At 37.8% G+C, this 23597-nt stretch overlaps 1 protein-coding gene across 2 annotated transcripts in view; it reads right to left on the bottom strand.

Annotated features, from left to right (window-relative positions):
* Positions 1 to 22893, bottom strand: part of ecrg4b (ECRG4 augurin precursor b) — a 31444-nt gene extending 8551 nt beyond the window's left edge. Inside the window, exons 1-3 of one of the 2 annotated variants that reach the window (NM_001326575.1) lie at positions 22775 to 22893; positions 18297 to 18344; positions 5192 to 5358 (exon numbers count right to left, since the gene is read on the bottom strand). In NM_001326575.1, the coding sequence (NP_001313504.1) occupies positions 5192 to 5358; positions 18297 to 18344; positions 22775 to 22844 (285 nt within the window). In that variant the 5' untranslated portion in view covers positions 22845 to 22893. The remainder of the gene's footprint in view (positions 1 to 5191; positions 5359 to 18296; positions 18345 to 22774) is intronic. The other variant, XM_021476940.3, reaches the window with a different exon arrangement.
* Between the last annotated feature and the right edge of the window lie 704 nt (positions 22894 to 23597).

The raw sequence follows: 23597 nt of genomic DNA, 5'->3' as shown, positions 1-23597 counted from the left end.
GCATGCTTTTCTTTTCTAACATTATTTATTTAGCCCCATAGATATGTATGGTTTTAAATTAAAATACACACCACAGGTACCTCAAGTTGTGGCCCTTACTTTAGACAAGCCAATTGGAATAGCAATTTTGTGTAGTCATCCCATGGTCATCCATGTAGGCTTAACCAGTGTAATATTACAATAAACAGAGGTAAGACTCGTGTTATTTAGGGAATCGAGCCCTTAACTGAAATTTATTTTAGCCTTTATGGTCTAAGTACTCACAATATACCAAGTGTTAGTTTTACTGTATCTTTAAAACCTGACTGCAGACCACAGCTTATAAGTAGGCTGTACTGACAGAAACACCCAGAAGGTTACGACATGTTCCTGGATCAACATCTATGTTGATCCAGGAACAGCATCTATGTTGATCCTGGAACAACATTCCAATCAGAATTAAGGGATAAGTTTGTGTTTATGTTAAGTTTAGGCTGACAGTGATCCAGCGAGGAAAATAAGCATTGAACACGTTGATATTTTTCTGAGAAATCACATTTCTAAATGTGCTGTTGACTTAAAATTTTCACTAGATATAAATCTAATTAGTTAACAAATGAAGTTTAGAGGAAAAAAAAGGAAAAAAATTAAGAAAAAAAAGTATTGAACACATGAGAAAGGAAGGTGTAGAAAGGCAGTGAAAGAAGCTGACAGGCAGCAGCTGAAATCTCTCAGTAGTCACTAAGCAACCCTCTGCCCTTCTTCAATGTAAACTAATATAAGCTGCTTTAGTCCAACATCTACATTAGCAGGATGATGATGATGATGAATCCAGGGCGGACATTACAGCAAGACAGTGACCCAAAACACAGCAAAGGGATCTCATAAATACTTCCAGAGAAAGAAAATCAAGCTGTAGTATGGCCCAACCAATCACCTGACTTGAATCCAATGAAAAATAGAAATTAAAGATCATATTTAATAGAGGAGACCCACAGAACTATCTAGATATTTACACTGTTGAAGTCTGTAAAAAACTCAATGAGAAACACAAAGAGATACAATTCACAACAGCTATTCAGCAAATTCTTCATCCCTTTACATGATCTTCCATTAACACAAAAACTATTTGCAGAAATAACCAGGCCATTAGAAAAAATCCTTAGTGTTTAGTCATACATAAGTCTAAAATTTCATTCATGGTGGTCTTAAAAGTGCCTTAAAAGTCTTGAATTGAAGAAACCTGCAGAAACCCTGATTAAGTATTAAATACATTTCAGCAGTTCAGAACTTTCTCCTTGGGTCATTTCATTGTTATTACACATAACTCATTTATCAGATTTATTTTTTATTTATTTATTTTTTCATGTTGCATTGTTTGGGTTTTTACCAAAATCTGGTTCAATTTTATGACACTTTGGAAGTTATCATTACCAGGAAAAAACATGACGTGTTCAATGCTTATTTTTCCTGCTTATTTTCCTGCTGTATAGTCATTATTTTATGTTTATTTCAGTTTTATTATTGAGTAATATGCACATTTAGATATTTAATGCCTAGTTCAGACTGCGTGATTTTAGCACCCATTTTGGCTCGCCGACAGGTTTTGAGAAATCGCTGACAAATGCCTGAAATCACAGGCAAATCGCTGCTCGTGCACGTGAGTGACAATCACACAGTATAAACTATCAAAGACGCGATCTGAGAGAATCGCCGATGAGTCGCCGATGCCAGCGAGATATTTGGCATGCTAAATATCTGGAGCTGTCGGCGATTCAAATCATACCGTGTGAATTGAGTTTTGACTGAAAATAACATCGGCGATCGCCTACAGCCAATGAGAGAGCAGCTTTCACGTGTGTGTGCGTGTGTGTATACCTGCTGCAGGCTAGCGGGAGGCTGGGGGAGAAGTTAAAAGCGATCTTTTTCGGTTTATTTGGACCCACGAAATGGAGGAAAAACTAGTGCAGGTTTGACAGGACTCAGGAGCAACCGTGTCTGTTTGACGTTTCATACATAAAGAAATTAGTTTATTATCAACGTTAAGGAGAAATGGCTAATTCCCTTTAAACCTAGGTGAGCAAATATGGACATTTTCTACCCCATTAAAGGCTTCTTTCTCATTATGTAGTTAATAACAAAAGACATACTACGTGTTTTTGGCTGTGAGACGTAGTTTGGACAAACTTGTCGGCGATTCTTCCTATAGTAAAGTCATGCAATGTGAAGGTCCTTGTCACAGATCAATCTTGCAGCGTAAACAAAGCAGTGACGAAACGCTAGCCCAGATAGTCATGCTGTGTGAAAACATCTGTGACGCGATTACTTTGAAAATCATGCAGTCTGAACTCGGCATAAGTGATGTGTGTAAAATACAATTTGTAAATAATTTTCTGTCTTTTAGTGAATATATGATTTTATGAAAGGCCTACCGTAGCTTTGTTTACAAACAAGTGATTCTAAGTGCATTTGCACTGTAAACCTTAAAATATAATTTAAGAAGTTATTTGAGCTATTCTCTTAAAAAAAGTCAACATAAATCCATAGATTCATTTATTCATTCATTCATTCATTGAAATAACCAACACAAGCTCAACACAAGGGGGGGTATGACGTCATTCTTTTTCACGATTACCAGCAAACTGATTATCTCTGTATGGGCATCTTCCCCGCTGTAACCAGTTTGTCCAGTAGCTCACCATGTACGTCAACAAACTTAAAATGTAGAGAGGAGTAAAGCTGAAGGTCTTTGCCTGAACCCGACGGGACAGAAAAGAACAGTCAGGCTATCTGCCAGTTACAAAAGAACAGGCATTCTAGCCGTCAAGGTATTCCGGCGGTCACGCATACACTGCGTATTGCGGTAGAGTGCGAAACGGCAATGTACAACACGCTAACAGTGAAGATGACCAGGTCACTCGCTACATTGAAACCGATGACATGGAAAATGAAATGGATGTTCTAGACTGATAGAAAATTAACAAACAATCCTACCCAAAATATGCATCCCGGCCAGTAGCAGCAGCAGTGAAAGGGTGTTCAGTGCTGCTCAGTGAGCACAGAACTGTGCTAAAGTTATTTACAGTGGATTCAGTAATGTTTCTCCACAAAAACACATTTACAAAACCTAATCTTGGTGAGTAAAGGATTTTCAAATTATAACTAAATATTAATAAAACCATAAAATCATAATGTTGACAGAGTATCTATGCTAATGTTGGCATTATTATTTTGTTATTCAGCTTTACGGTCGCCCTAATGCCAGATTGTGAAGAGAAGGTGAAACAAATCCTGCAGAGCCTTTATCTTAATTTCATTATTGCCAAATACCCGTCATAACATATAATTTATTTAAATTTAATTGGTTAAAAAACACTCATTTCTATTAGTGTATTGGCCAATTTAAAGGCTAAATGTATGCACCTAGGCTGATTTAGAGTGCTGAGATGTTATGATTTTACAGAGATTTTGTTCCAACTTCCATGTGGCCTATTGATCTTATTCTAAAATATGGAAGTGCGCCTGTTTTCGCGATTGTCTTAGAACTTCCAATTCGGTTGCCTATGGGAGAAATGACTAGGAATAATAAAAGGCAGAAAACGGTCAAACTACTTGCTCTACAAACAATTGTTTGCATGACTATACAGACCAAGTAGAATAATATAATAAGAAAATATCAAATTGCAACATCAAGCAGCGTAACAAGCAGTTTTTAACGTCAAAAAATGAATGGAAGTGAATGAGACCGGAAGTCTCAAGCCAAAAAGTTTCAAATGGCAGCAAAATTATTTTCCTGCTCGTCGGCGGAGAATAAGGTGAATAGCCTATGCTTGTTTTAAACAAATAATGTTAAAAAACGTATAAATGAATCATTCATTTGAATAATGTTGGGCTATAAAGACTTTGGGCTTTTAAAAAGCTGTCAATCAAAATGTACTGTCGGGCTCGGGCTAAATTCTGTTGGGCTCTGACTCTATCAGGCCTAACTTTTATGGCCCGAATTACAGCTCTAGAGAGAAGTTGAACACGACGATGAGGTTCGAGTGAACTCAAGTTCGAAGAACGGTTCCAGAAAGCAGGTAAGACAAAAACAGATTCTAAAAAGTCAAAAGCAAGTAAATAACAGGATGAGAATGTGGTAAAATCTGAAAATGTGATACAATCTGGCGAGTGCTTTTCCTTTTCTTGATTGCTTTTTAAAACTGTTGGTTGGGTTTAGGGTAAGTGGTTGGGCGGGTCAATCGGTGCTTTTAAAAACACTATTGGTTGGATTTAGGAAAGGAGGAGGGTGGGTCAGTCGATCGGCCAGTCAGTCAGTCAACAGCAGCCTCTGGTGGATTTACGCAAGAACAGCATGCACGAATGACACTCGTGGGAGAAATTTGAGATCTTAAAAAGCATACACAGCAGCCTCAGGGAGATTCACAAAAACAAAAACAGCAAAAACAATTGCACCTCCTGGGATGTATTTGGGGCTCTCCAGAAATGTATACAGCACTACATTTTTTGAATGAGCCTGGGTTGCAACAAACCAAGAAAGTCCATAGATTATTTCTGGCTCTGCTTATTAGTATAGTAAACATGTCACATGACAACTACATAATCGATGCAAAATATCAATTACCTAAAGATAAATCTATGAGTAAAAGACACATATCTGACCACAATAGGAGACAGTGTGGTGGATACAGCACACACTGTGTCCTGATGTGGATACAGAATCTTCCTGAGCCTCTACCACATTTTGCCTAATAACTCAGTCCAATATCCTCTGTTCAATATACTGTTCTAAATAAACAGGACACTACTATGCTACTAACCAAATGCTATCCTGGAGGACCCTTCAAAATGGGACACAGCTCTGTCTGGACATAATAACATTCATTCATTCACATAATAAAAAAAGATGTTCACATCAAATTTTCACACCAAACATTCATCACAGTGTGAACAGGCCTTTTCACAGAGGGAAGTCATCAATAGATGGGCAGCTGTGTCCAGCAGAACACAGGTGTCTGTTGAGCCAGTGTTATTGTAAGCATCAATAGTCTGCACTAATCACACAGTAGCATTTTCAAAGCTTTAACTGAGCCAAAACATCATCCTGTCTTCATTATACTTCACCAATGCTCAGCTTTAATTGACATTGCTGATAATTGCTAGACATTTGGAGGTCAGATAAAAATTTAAGTCAGAATATAGTTTTACTCACAGCCTCATCATAGCCCATGTACATGAATTGCTGGATCCACTGCTGGACGTCGGGTCGACTTCGGTCCCACACGTTTCTCTTAGTCCTGTGAAGTCCAGACAGGAACTCTTTAGCCTTGGACTGCTGCACTGAAATGTATGCTTTAGGCCTGCTGTCTATCTCTTTTGCTGCAGAAACAGAATGGGTAACATTCAAGGCACGGTTGATGGCATGAGAGTACTTTTAACATGTTGCTAGGATACATTTCTCAACATTTAGGTCCATTTTATTAAAAGTTTTCTCTATAGAAACTTTCAGCTTGGCACAGCGGGTTAATTACACATTCAATTGGAATGGAGACTATCTACCAAAACACTTTTAATCAGTATTTCAATGAACTTGTTGTCATAACAGTTAGGTTGTGTGCCCAACAAATATAGTTTTTCACTTAATTATATGTTAACCATACCTCACGATTCATGAGTGTTTTTTATTTATATACAAAATTGCAATAAGGTATTTTGATCTCATAATTAATTTTTTGTGCTTTGATTTTTCACGCACCACCCTTGAAAATGTATAAACAATTAAAAAATATAATTAATAATTATACTTGAAAAGATTTCAGAGCAGAGCTCAAGGTCCCGCGAGTCAATTCAAATCTTTAAATACAAACCAAACTAACATTCTAAATTACAATAATAAATTACAAACTAATTAATATATTTTTTTTAACAGTGTTTACTTTTACAAAGATATTCTTGTGAAAATCAAAAACTACATATATTTGTTAATTTAGCAGACACTTTGGTATCTATTAGATTTAAGAAATCTCAGATACTTTGATGCACTCACTTAGATGCTTTTGAAACCACTTACTTATGGACAATACAAACAGAGTGTATAAACACAAAGGGCCGTATCATACACCCGGTTGCAATAGGCCGCAAGATGTTTGGCGAGATTTGATGCTATTTTCAGACCAGTGCAACGCTATTTTTCATGTTTTGCACCACGATGTTTAAATAACAAAACCATTTGCGCCACTTTGTGTTTTGGTCTAAAAAGAGGAAGTGTTAAGGAGTATTGTTGGCGCGTTGCTATTTTGAGGAACAGAAATAGACTGCACCATTGACCAATTGAAAGCTAGTCTAAAGTCCAGCGCAGGGATGCGCCTATGCAGGTCCAAAACACGTACACATTGCTTAATACACACAGGATGTACAGCAATACACAAATATTTTTACATAAAAAAATTAAAGGAATAAAATGTTTTTATTATTAAAATAAAATTATTATTATATTATTAAATTATAATATGTGACGTGGTGGCGCAGTAGGTAGTGCTGCTGCCTCACAGCAATAAGGTCACTGGTTCAAGCCTCGGCTGGTTTAGTTGGCATCTCTGTGTGGAGTTTGCATGTTCTCCCTGCATTCGCCTGGGTTTCTTCCAGGTGCTCCGGTTTTCCCCACAGTCCTAAGACATGTGGTACAGGTAAATTGGGTAAGCTAAAGTTGTCCATAGTGTATGTGTGTGAATGAGAGTGTATGGGTGTTCCCAGTGATGGGTTGCAGTTGGAAGGGCATCTGCTGAGTAAAACATGTGCTGGATAAGTCCATTTCGCTGTGGCGACCCCAGATTAATAAAGGAACTAAGCTGAAAAGAAAATGAATGCATGAAATTATAATATAAAAAACACTTGCTCCATGCCTTTTTTTTCAGTTTATTCATGACAATTTGCTTTTGCATAATGTTATTACAGTTTTTCTCTGTCACTTTGGTGCATTTCTAACTACACTATTTACATTTGCACAACAGTTAATGCATTTATTAAAACAATTAGTTAATTGTGCATAATAAAGTAGCAGTTTCTCATTCCTTCCAACAAATTGCAAATGCTGTTGGACATGAATCAACTTGAATGCTGAATAGTCATTCCATATAAAACAAATAGTCCTCATTTTATTACTTGAGTCATTACATGCAAAAATGTTGAACTAGTTGTCAAAATCTGTCAAGCTAATTTGATAAAAAAATGTAATTTTTGTGAAAAAAATTTAAAAATTCCTGAAAATGTCTTTTAAAATGAACAATTTCATGAATGATTTACAGACCTATGTATGTTGTCGGTTTAGTTCAATATGTACTGCAATATTGTTTACAGTTCTGCACAGCTCTAACCAGTGTAATACCTAGTGTTTTTTTTGTTTTTTTTTTTTTGAATAAATTAGAATTGCTAAGAGCAAATGCAGTAAAAATGCGAAACATACATATTCGGTGTCTTGTACTCAGATACCTCACTATGCAGTGATGTCTAACTTTACTGTAGTTTTCAAATGGCTGTGCAAATAATCTAGTGCTGTCTTAAGCATTTTCAGGAAGTGTCACCAAAGTCTGACTTATTTGCATTGGGAAAAAAAACTCACATAGTAAACTGTCATAATGAAAACATGACTAAGCCATTTGACTATCTCGTTAAACAATGGTGTCAGGACTTTTCATCCTGATGACACTGACACTTTCATTGACATCAATACTTGCTTTTGAGTAATAAGCTATCGATTTTGAGCAAATAACACACTTTTGCAGGTTATTAAGGTTTAGCAGTTTGTACTAATTGGTGTGAGAAATGCATGAACTGTTGTGCAAATGTAAATAGTGTCGTGAGAAATGCACCAAAGCCAATGAGAAAAACTGTAAGTAAAGAGTAAAATTAAAGAGAAAGAGAAAGTAAAAAGGCTTAATGGAGGAGGCTTATTCTTAATCCTTGTGTTGCAAATGGTATGTCTAACTTGTTTTCTCACAAGTGAAGTGTTCAGTTTTTCCTCTTACAAAGTCCACCATGTAAATAGCTAATGCACCATGGTGCAATGCAACTGACTCTTGAAGGGAATGGAGATGAGACTCTGATTGGTTTACAGTTTTTCTCCATTGGTTTGGCTCATTTCTTGAAACAGAAATTACACAACATGGACAAACCTCCAAACCACCTGGCAATTGTTCACAACAGAATTGAATTTCTCATTCATTTCATCAAATTGCAAATGTCTAAGTACATCTTTGCAAATGATTAAGTACAGATAGTCTACATTTAGCACAATTTCCAAGTGAATAAATCTTGTTGATCTAAACTGATTCTCAGTCTAATGGTTGTTCTTTCCAAAATGTGTCAGCTTCATTTCATTGGATATGTCATTACATGCACAATAGTCTGTTCAATTGTCAAAACTAGTCAACACCATACCGCCCTGGATACCATACTGTAGGCGAATCCTTGGAACATTTGATCATTGTAGTGGATGGTTACGACATACGCGCTGTTTCTTTTCTCGTTGCATTGCAAGGGAGAATATACACTGTGAAGTGGATGAGAATCTGTGGCCACACAGGTGCAGCATGTGGATAGTCTGCAGGGTGAGGACGGCAGGCAGTGAAGAACTGTTATGAAACTCCAGCTTTATTTATAGCACTTTTTGTTTGTGTTTATATTACAGTTTATTATGATGTGTACAGTTTCTTTTTGCTCTGATATATGAAAATTACTTTGTATGTCGTTGATCATTACAATAAAAAAAGAAGTTACCATTTCCTTGGCAGTATGAGTGCAATGTGCGACGTCAAACCTTGAAGGCTACTCTTACTCTAAAATCCTATTTCTTTTTTTCAGTTTTATACACAATTGTATTCTGTTAGCTAGACATAAACAGTACAGTAACCATTGTCAGTGAAGGACAGGGCTAAGACTGTGAGGGATATTTTAGTGGTCCTTTGCCATAATGACAAAACAACTAAACATTTTGACTTGCAGTGCTTACACAATGCTAAAGGGACGAAGCATTTTGGCTGCACTGACTGTTTAAATGAGAAGAAAATTTAGTTTTGACCCATGAGTCAACTGTTTTGGGAAAGGTATGAGCTGTTGCAGGTGAACCACGGTGTTGTGCCGAACAATCCACATTATTTTGGCAAAAGCACCAAGAGTGTTGAGAATGTCCGGTCTGTTTCAAGAAATGAAAAGAATTAAGAAGGATATTTGCCACTTTTGTGGCACTGACTTTTTAAATAGGAAAATAATTTATATTTGATGCATGAGTGAACTGTTTTTGGAGAGATATGAGCTTTTGCAAGCGAGCTATAGTGTTGTGTTAAACTGTAACACTGTTTCGCCAAATGATCATAGAATTTTCAGAATGTAATTTCTGTTTCAAGATATGAGCCAAACCAAATGAAAAAAAACTGTAATGCAACTTATGCTCAAAAAACACAGCCATAACTCATTAAGAGAATAATCACAATATGTGCTTGCCAAGGCGCAAAGTATATATTTCTGTCAATAAAATAGCATTTTGTGACCATTCACACAAAAATACTTTTGTGTTAAAGATGTCACTGTGTCAGATTATGCTATTTGAATTGAATTCTTGTCAGGCTACACAATGCTTGCTGATAAGCGTTTACTTGACATTTTAACAACACACATGACATTACTGGGAAAGTGTTAGTAGTAATTCAAAGAGGCAAAATAGTCTGTACATCTCTGTTCTGAATAAAAATTTAAGTCATCGTAATAAAAACAAGTAACAATACACTGAGGTCACTGGAGCAACGGCCCCTAAAAGAACATCTTACACATTAAAAAGGTGTACATTAGTACCATCTTTTTAACCCAGGCTCATTATTATGTACCCTATATACATTTCTGAAGAGCACCAAATACGTTCCAGGAGCGTTTTTTGCTTTCACTAATCACCCAGAGGTCGTTGTGTATGCTTTTTGAAATCTAACATTTCTCTCGAGAGTGCCATTCACACCTGCTGTTCTCGCCAAAGGTGTTTTGTTCTCACCAATAGTGTTTTAAAAAGCAAAGATTGACCTGCCTCACCACTCCTGTAAACCCAACTGCAGTGTTTTTAAAAGCAATCCAAAAAAAAAAAAAAGCCATTATGGCAGCCTGATTTTTACCATGTTCTTAGATTTTAGCCAGCAGCTAGCTCTCTGCAACTCTCACATGGTCGCCCACTGAAGCTAAGCAGGGCTGCGCCCGGTCAGTACCTGGATGGGAGACCACATGGGAAAGCTAGGTTGTTGCCGGAAGTGGTGTTAGTAAGGCCAGCAGGGGGCGCCCAACCTGTGGTCTGTGTGGGTCCTAATGCCCCAGTATAGTAACAGGGACTCTATACTGCTCAGTGAGCGCCATCTTGAATGGATGAAACGTAAAAACGTAAACGTAAAAACCGAGGTCCCGACTCTCTGTGGTCATTAAAAATCCCAGGATGTCCTTCGAAAAGAGTAGGGGTTTAACCCCGGCATCCTGGCCAAATCTGCCCACTGGCCTCTGTCCATCATGGCCTCCTAACCCTCCCCATATCATAATTGGCTTCATCAATCTGTCTCCTCCCCACCAATCAGCTGGTGTGTGGTGTGCGGCCTGGGGCAAAATGGCTGCCGTCTCGTCATCCAGGTGGATGCTGCACACTGGTGGTGGATGAGGAGATCCCCCCCATTGTGTAAAGCGCTTTGAGTGCCCAGAAAAGCGCTTTATAAATGTAACGCATTATTATTATTATTATTATTATTATTATTATTATTTACCACATTCTCACCCTGTGATTTACTTGTTTATTTTATTTCTCGATATTTTTTGATTTACCTGCTTTCTGGAAACATTTTTCAGTGGACTTTAAAAACTGTTATTGCAGTCAACTCTGCTTTGTGTCTCAAGTTCGCCGATGTACTTATCAAGCTACCAGACAAACTGGTTAGAGTGTAAAAGTCGTCTACATAGAGGTAAGCGGTCAACTAGTATAGCAAGAAAAGGAACGACATCATACCACTTCATAGTGTTAATTTAATGACAAAATGCAGCCAAAAATACTTCTGGCTACATATTTCGTGATCTCCAGAAATGTATATAGGGCTACATTTTCAGAACGAGCCTATATGTTGCATTATTTACATTATGGTACTATAGTGAATCTTTCTGTGGTAAATAAGGTAAAAAGATATCCATTTAAGAACACTGATTTGCTGTACAATTTTCTTCACATTTTCTATAATAGTATAAATGAGAGAATGATGTGCAATAAACAATAGCTACAACTATAGCCATTAAAATCATATTACACAAAAAAAGTATATGATCAAAATTAATCTGGGGATAAATTGAAGACTAAAAAAAAAACAATATGGATATAACACTTGGCGTTCTGTCCACCTTGCTTTGACCACAATGACTACACCCCTAAAACTGTATATGTTCATCATGTCATATATTTTTAATGGCATTTCTTAAAGACTATTGTTACGAGGTGGTGTGGTCTAGTGAAGTCTGCATTGGGACAGAGCACCAGGAGACGAGCGGTCAATAAGTGGGTCAAGTTCAAATTACATTCACCCGTGTTTACTTGCTGTGATTCACGTGAAGTGGCTGAAAAACTGCAAGTTGGAGAGAGTGAGAGAGAGAGTGGGAGAGGAAGAGGAAAATGGACCTGGAGAGGGAGAGGCTGAAAAACCCTGCAGGTTGAATAGTAAGTACAGAAAGAGAGAGAGGAAGAGGGAGAGGAAGATTGTGTCGGTCCTGCTACTCCGAGAGAAAAGGGTTTTATGTTCATGTTGAGAATCTTAAGACTGTAAGGAGAATACGATGTTTGATGAAAAGACTTTACTAAAAGCTCTCTCGAACCTTGACTCCTTTATGTAAGAAGAACCTTGCAATGTTAAAAGTATGTATGGTTGTATTTCTTTTATGTTCATTGTGCATGTCGTTAAAAGAAAACTGTAAAACAGCATAGAGCTTTACATAGAAAGTGAAAAATATATATATTTCAAATAATAATTAAACATTTACATATTTGAACTGGGCTCCTTTACTTCATTTTTCTTTTAAAGTGCATAATTTAATTAAATCTAAATGATTTCACTGTAATTATAGAAAAAATATATATTTTAATATGTATATTATGCAGTAACCTACCATTTGAAGCCGTGCTGTATTAACCTCTAGGTAGCATTTAGTTTGAAAATGATCACAAAATATTGATCAAAGCATTTATTTATTTATTTTTTTTAAATGACAGAATCATCAGAGTGGTTTAAAACTGCCTTTGTTTGGCATTTAGTATGTGAACAAAAAACGAGGCCATGATTCAAGCATGATAAATGGCTGCAAAAATTAGTCACTTACTGGTCAAAAATGACCACCATAGGAACTGAATGGGAAATAAGCAAAAAATATGAGCATTCAGAAAATATTTTGCTTGCAAAAATACATATCCACCATGATGCAAAAACAAAAGTTCTCATCAGTGAAGAGGTGACACTCTAAAACACTAAAGACGGATTTATACTCTTGTGTCAAACACACACGTATAGTCAGGTCGCATAGCCCTCGCCGTGGCTGACGCCAGCGCTGATGCGCACCTCTCAAATAATGTAACTATATGTTGCGTAGTGCAAGCTCTGTGATTGGTCAGTTTGGTAGCAGTGACATGGGCAGTGCTGATAGCCGCGAGCCCAATGGAGCAAGCTTTTACAAGTGTTGAGTCCCGTGAAGGAGCTCCAGATGGAAACTTTTGTTTTGTGTGTACCCTATCATGCAAGATGTGTTTGCCGTGATTTGTTGCTATTTTCAGACCAGCACAACCCTAATTTTGACGTTTTGACCATGTTATTTAAATAGCAAATCCATTTGCACCATTTTGTGGACTCGTGTGTGTAAATCTAGAAAAGAGGAGTGTTAAGGCGCATTGCTGGTGCGTTGCTATTTTGAGGAACTGAAATAGGCCATGCCTTTGACCAACCAAAAGCAGGTTCAAACGCTTTCACATTGCTTAATACACACAGGATGTACAACAATACAAAAATACATTTACATATGAAAAAATAAAGGATTATAATGTTACAAAATTATATTTTTTTACCTAAATATAAAATACACTGCCTCCATGCCTTTTTCATGTTGGGGGGCTTTTTCAGGTTATTCATGACAGTTTACTTTTTGTATAATGTTATTATTATTAGTAGTAGTATTTATTATATGCTTATTTGTTTGTATTTTAATAAAAATAAGTTTAGATTTGTCCATCTGTTGGGTTTTGGACCATAAGGGGCATAGGACGTGTGTTTAGGTATATATTTTATTTTTTTGACTACACTTCTGTATTATTGTTCATTTATTCATTTGAAAATGAATTTTGAAGTAGTTTTGATCCAAATCTTTGTGCTTACCAAATGAAATTATTATGTAGGCTAATGGATGCTTTCAATGGAGTGTGTACAACACCATTTCCTTATTCACAAAAGTAAAGGAGTAAAGAGTAATAGTAAAGAGAAAGTAAAAAGGCCGAATCGAGGGGGCTCGTTCCTTATCCTCGTGCTGCAGATGGTCTGTTTAATTGTTTTCTCACAAGTGAAGCGTTCAGTTTTTCCACTTACAAAGTCAGCCATGTAAATAGGAAATGTGCTATGGCAAGATACAACTGACTCTTAAACAGAATGGGAGATGAGACTCTGATTAGTTTATCCTAAAAACACACCTAGCTCATTATGAGAATAAGCGCAACCCCACTCTAAGCCTCACTGGACAAAGAGTAGCCCACCAGCTAACCACGTTGGAACCCCGCTCAACAGAGGGAGATCTTCATATCACGCAAGGAACACAAGTAACACCTCCAGATTACCACTGAAAAGCTGTGAATAAAATGTAACCATAAAGAAACCATAGAAGGGTTAAATTGATTATTTTTAGTTTGCTTGGTTTGGTCTTACAAAAATCTATGGTTTTTACATCGTTACACTCAAATTTGTATTTTTCTTTCTTTACTCTTCTCTTTAACATGTATAAATGTGTTTGTGTTAGGTGTTTCTGTTAGATCAGTCAATAAAGTTTAATTGTGCATAAAGAAAGGTGCCTGTGCATATTTAACTCTCTAATGTCTCAAACGTTGATCTTGTTACTCTGCTTAAACATAGGTTTTTATTTTTGATAGCAATAGCCATAGTTGAAGTCAACTGTTCGTTTAAAGGATGGATGATTCATTCATTTATTAATTTTCTTTTCAGCTTAGTCCCTTTATTAATCTGGGGGCGCCACAGAGGAATGAACCATCAACTTTTCCAGCATATGTTTCACGCGGCGGATGCCCTTCCAGCTGCAACCCATCTCTGGGAAACATGGTGGATGATTTGTCTTTTCCTATTAAAAAAATAAATCATTTTGAAGCCCCCTTCAATATAATCTTGAATTCACTATAAGCTAATTTGCTACACAGCATATGTATACTGTATAGAAGCATTGAGAAACATGTCCTATAGTATGTATAAATTACTGTAAATGTAGTATGAGAGTTTAAAGAGCTGGCCTCTGATCAAACATATTTTCAACACAGGATGATAAGAGCCCAAAGCGACAGCAGTCCTGCCCAATTATCTGACTCTGATGAGGACACACATCTCTAGCCCAAAGCTTCCACACCTCTCTGCTATAAATATCAGCAATGTCTTTTGTTTATTGTCATCTGTGTTATCTTTTCTTGTAACATATCAGCCATCACTCTCTGTCAGTTTTAGAGGTCAGAAGCTGATGGGAAAATTCTAGACAAGTGTGAAGATTTGACGGAGGAAAAGATAGAGGGCATCAGGCTATAATTAAAGATTTATGGTAATTGACTCAACTGTTGGCATGATGGGTCATTAGGTGCAGAATAAATAAAGAGAGTTTATAAATTCCAGGTCATTAAGCAGATAAAACAAATAATCATTATAAAACGTTGATTTGCTTTCTGTTTTGATGAGTTATTACTCAATTAATAACAATAATTCTCATAATTTTCAATGTTAAGTTAGTTTTGTGAACAATGTAATACATTTTCTTGTCCTGTGTTGAAAAGAAAGTATAGAAAGTATATGAACTTAGCTAATTTACTTGGAATTGTGGATTTTAAATAAATAAAAAAAATGTTACTGTAATTAAAGACATTTTCTTTATTTTAATGTTTATATTGTGTGGTAACCTGTCATTTGAAGCCATGCTGTATTAACCGTCAGAATTTTTAAAACATTACAGAATCATCAGAGTGGTCTAAGGCCCAGTTTACACTAATACATTTTAAAATGTAATAGTACTAGTTTTAAAATGGCGTTTTAGAATAAAAATGATCTGCTTCCACACAGGCGTTTCACCTAGTGTTTCTGAACAACTCTCTGCAGAATGCTTTGAGCACATCCACCCATATAAGAGCTGTGCATGTCAGACTGTTTATCAAAGGATCTATCACTGGATCCAGTCTCACTATTTTTGTAAAACGTGATATTTAATTCATCTTGTTGTCTATATTTTTTTGTTTGTTTTCCATATCAAACTTGCAATGTCTGTAACAGTAGCAAAACTTATGTTTTTAAATGAAAATGTATTAGTATAAACGGGGCCAAAAACTTTAGTCTGCGACATGCAATTCGTGACGTCCATGACGAGGGTTAACTTAGTAACCGGAGCGTTTGCCTTCTGGAGGGGAACTTCAATGCTATGTGGAAACTTCCACTATGGGGAAATCTATGGAAAACGCCACAATGATTGAACCTTACCTTGCCTCTGATGAGAGGTTATGCCAAGCTGAGAGTGTGAGCGCACCTGCATCACCAGAGGCACGGTCTTCCAACGTGTTCCCTGACCCTTTTATATTCCACTTCTACAGAAGTTTAACAGATTTAGATATATTTTTCGGGAGTCGTAATGCATCTAGATAAATTTAGGAATTTTAATACGACCTGTTTTAAAAGGGCGTGGTGACACTGTGGAGTGACAGTCACCCGGTGCGTGCTCGCATGCCATGCACATCTTAGGACCCAAGCGTTGAGCCAATGCTGAAGCATGGAGCACATATGGAGCACCCGAAAGGCGAGACAACGGCTGCGGATGCCATATGCTTCAGGACCCTCTGAAATAATATCAGTGGGACCAGAGTTTCTCTTTTAAACTCTCTCAGACAGGTCAGCATCAGCTGGGCGTGCTCTTGGGGAGTTGTGCCGTCATGGTGATTGAGTCCAGCTCCAACCGCAGAAAAGAGATGCTCTGCATAGGGGTGAGCTTGCTCTTTTCTCTGTTAATCTGAATGCCCCAATAGGTCGAGGTGCATAAGCACCCTGTCTCTGTGTGAAATCAATTGATGCCGTGAGCACTAAATCAGCTAGTCTAGATATTTTACTATGCGGATGCCCGCGAGCCGAAGGGCCGCTAGGGCTTCCTCTGCGAGCTTGGTGAAAACCCGCGGAGACAGAGACAGTCCAAAGGGGAGGACTTGTACTGCCAGGCTCGACCTTCAAACGCAGATCACTGAAACTGACAATGGCATGGAAGTATGGAGACAGAAAGTATGCATCCTTCAGGTCTATTGCTGCAGACCAATCCCGAGGAAAAATGCACCGCAGGATGCGCTTCTGCGTAAGCATTCAGAATGGCAGCTTCTGAAGACAGTGGTTCAAATGTGCAGATCTAGGATTGGCCGTAGCACAATGCTCTTTTTCGGGTATGATGAAGTACATGCTGTAAAATCTGCTCTCCATCTCAGCTGGAGGGACCGACTAGATTGCATCCTTTGCCAGGACGACAGCTATCTTCTCTCGTAAGGAGGGGTGGAGGTAGGGCTGACCCTGGAAACACACGCCCATGTACTTATGAGGCCGTCTCGCGAATTGAATAGCATTGCCGAGTCTGATCGCGCCAAATGAGCCAACGTGATGGGCTGGCTCACACTAACCAGGCTGGCAGAGCCCTCAGTAATGGCTTCATCGCTGCCACTTGGCCGAAGGCGCAGGCGGGGGGGAGCAGCTCTTGCAGGCAGGCGCCCTCGGCGAGAAGCAGTGGATGTGGATGGTACAGTGGGGGAAGAGCAGTCTTACGTCTCCACTGATAAATGACTCTGCCCATCGCATCCGACTGCACCGCCATAAATTCCTGGGTGAATTCACTGACGGTATCGCCTAATAGGCCAGCCTAGGATATGGGCGAGTTAAGAAAGCGAACTTTGTCAACTTCGCACATATCTTCTTTTTTTTCCAAGTTTAGCTAGAGGTGGCGTTCCTGGACCACTAATGTGGCCATTGTCCTTCCTAAGGCACACGCAATGGACTTGTGGTCAGTAGAGCACAGTCGGTTGTGGCGTGGAGCTCGTGTAACAAGCCTACAAGCCTGGGTCAGAACCACCCTTGTGCAGCTGGGTAGTGCTGGTAGGTGGCATAGCATGCAGGATGGAAGCAGCCCATCAAGTGTGGTGAGGGCGGAGGCACAAGAAGATCAGGCAGAAAAAAGTGCCCTCAAAGACTGCGTAAGCCTACTGTGCACTTCCTGGACCTAAGGGGTGTGAGGCTTAGAAGGTCTTCAAATTTAGAAGAACATCCTCCACATACACCCATCTAGTCGGCCCGGCCACAGAGTGCCCTCCGCAGATATTCTCAACAATATCGCAAGAGAGAAACCCAGCTTGACCATCTACCGCCGTGTATCACACACTCTTGACCAGGACAAGCAGCCTGCTTTCTCGTTCTCTCTCTCTGTCGTAACAAACCCTCATCAACTCTCTCAGAAGCTTTGTGAAAGGATCTGAAGCAAAAAGGATGCCTCAGCTTGACACATGCGGTGCTTATATTCCAAGATCAATTGTAAGTAGCACCAGCTGTGCATGCTAACGCTGCCAATTCATTGGTATTTCATTGGCTCGTTTATATACTCATTTAGATGATTGATTCTGACAAAATCCCCATAGTGGAAGTTTCCAAAAAGCATTGAAGTTCCCTTCCTGAAGGGCGAATACAGATGTCATAGCATTTGTAAATGCTACTTTCTCCACAAAAACAATTCTTGAGCAGTTGATCATCATTAGTTTCTTTAAATAACAATTTAGCTACAATATTAGCTTTAAGTAATAGAAATAAATTACATTTCAAACTGCATTCAATAAAAAATTTATGTAATAATCTTTCACACTTTTACAGATTTTACTAATTCTTTAGTTTAAAAAATAATAAAAAAATCTCTCTGATGTAAATTTTTTGGACTAGTAGTGTTTTCTGTGTAAATAAATAAATAAATAAACTTATTATTAATATATATAAATGTTGACATCAACTCACCATCTCGTTTGATGAGGATCCTGTGAAGTTTACTGTCAGATGAACCTCCTAGAACAAGCAAATAATGAGATTTTTTAAAAACATATATTGAAATGAAATTTCATTGATGTTAATAGTCATGTAGGCTTTAAATTTCATATTTTAAGACTGTAAGTAATTCCATTTTTAGTGCTGTTCCCAAAAGAAAATGCTATACCAAAGCTCTTGTTTCTTCCTTTACCCACCGCAAAGAAACTATAGAGCTGTCTGTATAATATCCATATCAATTGCATCAGCTTAAAATATAAATGAGCTGACCCATATATATATATATATATAAATTCTTTTTTTTTTTTGGCTCCCTTTATTAATCCGGGGTCGCCACAGCGGAATGAACCGCCAACTTATCCAGCACATGTTTTAAGCAGCGGATGCCCTTCCAGCCGCAACCCATCTCTGGGAAACATCCATACACACTTATTCACAGTCATACACTATGGACAATATAGCCTACCCAATTCACCTATATATATATATATATATATATATATATATATATATATACACACACACACACACACACATGCAAACTTAGTGGAGTTACAGCTCCAACCTAAAAAAAAAAAAAAAAAAAAACACATCCTACTGGTAAGTCTCAATATTAACCCAATTTCAACCTTATTAATGATAGCTATGGGTCAACTTAAGAAACGATGGTATAATAGAATAACTGATTACCTGTTACACTGTTAACCATTAAAAATTTTACATTTAAACACTATTTTTATGTTTATGTTTTAAAATTCTTAAGTGTGATTTGGAGAAAACAAACATGTGCATAAAACCTCTGTGCATGCCTTTACACTAGGTGTAATATTTATAAATAGCAAATGCTGTCAGATCTTTGTCTTGTGAACAACTTCTAATTAATATTATTACAATATAAAAAACCAAACCACACGCCAATATCTGAATTTCTATGAACACAAAAAGAAAAAAAATCCATGTCTAAAATTGAAGTCCTGCTGGTTGAAGTTGAGGCTCCACATGAAATAAAAAATATTTCATGATTATAGTTACTGATCTGAAAAAACCTGCATGAGATTTGCCATTTCTTTATATTTACAGTTTACTAAGGCCACTCAAATGTACAATAACATACTGACACAAAAATAAAGTTTGTTCAAATATTTCTGATGTAGGGGCGACACGGTGGCTCACTGGTTAGCACTGTCCTCTTACAGCAGGAAGGTTGCTGTGTGAATGAGTTTGTATAGGTGTTTCCCAGTATTGGGTTGCAGCTGAAAGGGCATCCACTGTGTAAAATATATGACGGTTGACGGTTCATTCCGATGTGACGAGCCCTGATGAATAAAGGGACTAAGCCGAAAAAAAATGAATGAATGAATATATGACAAAAATAAAGTTGACATCTGATGACTCTATATTTATTTTAATAGATGCAGCATATTTTATTTTATATTTGTTTTTGTTTTTTTATCATTTTGTTTGGGTTTTACACATTGGTACATCAAGAAGTTGTGAAATCTCTTGTGAAATAAGATTTCAAAAAAAAAAATTTAATAATTTGTGTAGCCTATAGAATTTAGGTAAATATTCTAAACATTAGGTGAGTTTAATCTTTCAAAACCACATTAATAAAAAAAACTGAATTAATACTAATTAATTTCTAACACTGAATCTATGTTATTTCAAGAGTTCACACTTACAGTAGCTGATGATTGATTATAAAGCTTGTTTGGCGTGCTGTCCCAAGAGAGAGCCCTGAGCTCAAAAGATCCTCGAGCCCGGGGCTCCCTCCCGTTTGCAAGGCAAGAGGCATACCTGTCAACATTGGGATGTGAAAATAAGAGATATGCCTACCATATAATAAGGGATCCACCCCCCCAACAACCCATATGTGTGTATGTCTGTTTAAACACGCACCCTAAAGCCAGACTTTCTCTCAGCTTCAAATCGCGTGTACAGAATCCGTTAGGGAAACAGCATCTGTTTATCACTATGGAGCATGTCAGCTGACAGTCATGCACCACTATATCACTGTTTTGAGGATTGTATAGGATGGGCGATGGCACTTGTGATAAAAAGTAAATGGAATCACGCCATTTTTAATATTTATATATAACTGTTTTCATTCCTAAACAAAGCGAAAGCACAGAAGACGGCGCACGTTTTAGAGCAAGGGCGACCCCTGGTGGTTCGGCGGTATGGCTTGCGTATAGGGAGGCTCGGCTGTTCAGAGAAAGACTGAAAATACGGGAGAAATACGGGAAAATACCTTTACGGGATGATATCGGGATAGAACAGTAAAATACTGGAGAATCCCGGGTAAAATGGGAGAGTTGACAGGTATGGCGAGAGGGGAGTTTGAGTTTAGATAGATCTCGAGAACTTCCCTGCTGTAGTAACTAATGAACAGACCGTGATTGCTCTTAAAAGATAACTACTTACTAGGTTCATGTCTATGGTGCCGATTTTGATTAGTCAATTAACTTAAGTTGGATGTTTTTGGATGGTGGGAGGAAACCGGGGAACCCGGGGGAAACCCACGTGAGCAAGGGGAAAATATGTAAACTCCACACAGAAATGTTGGTTGGATTGATAAGGACTAGAACCAGTAACGTTCTTACTGTGAGGTAACAGTGCTAATCACTGGGCCATCGTACCACCCATCTAGGAAAGGAGGAGGAGTAGGGGTGGAAGGGGGGATTCTTTAAAATGAAGATGGCTGTCATGTGGAACTTAGGGTATTTATGGTGATTTAGGAATCGTCTGATTGGTGAATCATAAATTGGTTAATGTGGGGCCGGCTGCAAGCAATCATAAGCACATGATCCTCTCGAAATTAGTTTATAAATAGACTTCACTTATGATCAATTTGGTGCACAAACACTACATAAGATGTTCAAATAGCTACAGTGCTATGACTTTGTCACAAAACTGCACCTGCTCAGAACTTGATGTGGCAGTTTCCAGATTAAAGACTTATGAACCATGTTGTAGATTTACACTCACTGGCTACTTTATTAGGTACACCTTACTGGTACTGGGTTGGACCCCCTTTTGCCTTTAGAACTGCTTTAATCCTTCATGGTATAAATTCAACTACTGGAAATATTCCTGAGATTTTGGTCCATATTGACATGATAGCATCATGCAGTTGCTGCAGATTTGTCAGCTGCACATCCATGATGTGAATCTCCTGTTCCACCACATCTCAAAGGTCTATTGGATTAAGTTCTGGTGACTGTGGAGGCTATTTGAGTAGAGTCAACTCATTGTCATGTTCAAGAAACCAGTCTGAGATGAGAATTATGCTTTATGACAGCGCGTTATCCTGCTGGAAGTAGCCATCAGAAGATGGTTACACTGTGGTCATAAAGGGATGGACATGATTAGCAACAATACTCAGGCTGTGACATTGGCACAATGCTTAATTGGTACTAATGGGCCCAAAGTGTGCCGAGAAAATATCCTCCAAACCATAAGATCACCATGACCAGACTGAACCATTGATACAAGGCTGGAATGTATCCATGCTTTCATGTTGTTGATGCCAATGATGCCATGATTCTGACCTCACCCTCTGAATGTAGCAGCAGAAATCAAGACTCTTTAGACCAGGCAACGTTTTTCCAATCGTCTATTGTTTAATTTTGGTGAGCCTGTGCGAATTGTAGCCTCAGTTTCCTTTTCTTAGCTGACAGAAGTGGCAGCCAGTGTGGTCTTCTGCTGCTGTAGCTCATCCGCATCAAGGACGTGTTGTGCAATCAGAGATGCTTTTCCTCATACTTCGATTGTAACAAGTGGTTATTTGAGTTACTGATGCTTTACTATTAGCTTGAACCAGTCTGGCCATTCTCCTCTGCCCGCTGGCGTCAACCAGGCATTTGTGCCCACAGAACTGCCTCTCACTGGATATTTTCTCTTTTTTCTCTTATTTTCTCACATCACTGAGAAACATCCATACACACTCATTCACACTCATACACTATGGCCAATTTAGTTTATGCACTTATGTATATACAGTATGTTAATTCACCTATAGAGCATGTCTTTGGACTTGTGGGGTAAACCGGGGCACCCAGAGGAAACCCAAGCGAACACGGGGAGAACATGCAAACTCCACACAGAAATGCCAACTGACCCAGCCAGGCTGAACCAGAAACCTTCTTGCAGTGAGGCGATCGTACTACACCACTGTGCCACCATGCTGCCCAAAAAATAATGACTTATATTAAATATTTTTTAAAGCTTGAAATATTTAATAAATGAAGTAATCATTCAAAATTGCAACATTGTTTAAAAAAACACATTGTAAAACATTAAAGCTTATTTCAAATCCAACAATCCAGGCCTTTCTAATTTACACCACACTTCATAAAACCAGTTCACAAAGCTTTTATATTCACTACCCTTTCATTAGCTAATGAAACCACTTCAAAAATTTAGTCTGAATGCTCAAAATAATGACATACCTGAGGGTAAGCAGATGGACAGGACACTTATGAGGAGAATGGCTGGCACACAGAGGCTGTGGAGAGACATTATTCAGCTGTGGCTTCACTGTGTGCTCGAGAATGATTTGGTCAGTGCTGAGATGAACAACGCCACCCTGGATGATCAGGTACACATTCCTGCTGGTGACCTGTTAGTGCTTGTGTAGGAATGTGCACTGGAGGCCAACAGAAAGACCCCCAACCCATATAAATACCACAGTGGTTCATGCATGCTGGGGTTTGCATTGACAGATCGATTGCTTGCACTGGTTGTTTGTTTCTGGGTCTCAATGCTCAAAGACTTTAGTAGCACTTTATTTTGATGGTACTTTCGAAAAAAAAAAAAAAAAACATTTCAACACATTTCTAAACATTATAGTTTAAACTCATAACTCATTTTAATTAATTGATTCCTTTCATCTTTGTCCTGATGACAGTACATAGTAGTTTATTAAATATTTTTAAGAGACCAGTATTCAGCCTAAAGTGACATTTAAATGCTTAACAATTAGACAAATCATTATCTAAATAATGGTTTGTTCTGTAGACAATTGAAAAAAATATTGATTAATGATATTGACCTAATTTTTTTTTTATTATTATTCTAGAAAAAATAAAACAAATAAGACTTTCTCCAGAAGAAACAATATTATCATAAATACCATGAAAAATCCCTTGCTCTGTTAAACATCATTTGGGAAATATTTGAGAAGAAAAAGGAGGACTAATAAATTTGACTTCAACTTTAAATAATAATTATCAGTCATTAGAGTTGAAGTGGGTTATTTCCATTGATTATTAT

Source organism: Danio rerio, chromosome 6 (genome assembly GCF_049306965.1).
Source record: "Danio rerio strain Tuebingen ecotype United States chromosome 6, GRCz12tu, whole genome shotgun sequence".
Classification (NCBI taxonomy): domain Eukaryota; kingdom Metazoa; phylum Chordata; class Actinopteri; order Cypriniformes; family Danionidae; genus Danio; species Danio rerio.
Note: the sequence above shows the minus strand (reverse complement) of the source record. Positions and strands in the feature narration are given on the sequence as shown.